General features: G+C 51.2%; 1 protein-coding gene across 1 annotated transcript; it reads left to right on the top strand.

The window, feature by feature from the left end:
- DQ04_27931000 (hypothetical protein) lies at positions 1-303 on the top strand (the record flags this gene model as incomplete). The annotated part of the gene is made up of 1 exon (XM_009318396.1): positions 1-303. A coding segment is annotated over one exon (303 nt), but the record flags the coding sequence as incomplete, so codon positions are not given.

A 303-nucleotide genomic window follows, 5' to 3' on the forward strand; every position in this document is an offset into this window, starting at 1 on the left:
CCTCGCCCCTTGGCTTGCGCCAGCTGCTGCTCAGCTGCGGGAAGACTTCACAGCGGTGGCGCGTGAACTTCTTCGTGCGCTTCTTCACGACGCTCTTCGGGACGAACGGCTTCACCATCCTGCCTGGTTTCTACGCCACACCACACAACAACGCAGCAAACAGAAGTAGCACAAAAAGAGAAGAGGAAAAAGAGAAGAAATATAACAAGAGCAGAAAGAAAAACAGGGCAATAACAATGACAGCTCTCTTTCTCTCCTTCGTCGCAATCCGATTTTTGTTTCTTCTTCTCTCTGCGTGCGCAG

This window comes from Trypanosoma grayi (genome assembly GCF_000691245.1).
Source record: "Trypanosoma grayi strain ANR4 Tgr_2793_V1, whole genome shotgun sequence".
NCBI lineage: Eukaryota > Euglenozoa > Kinetoplastea > Trypanosomatida > Trypanosomatidae > Trypanosoma > Trypanosoma grayi.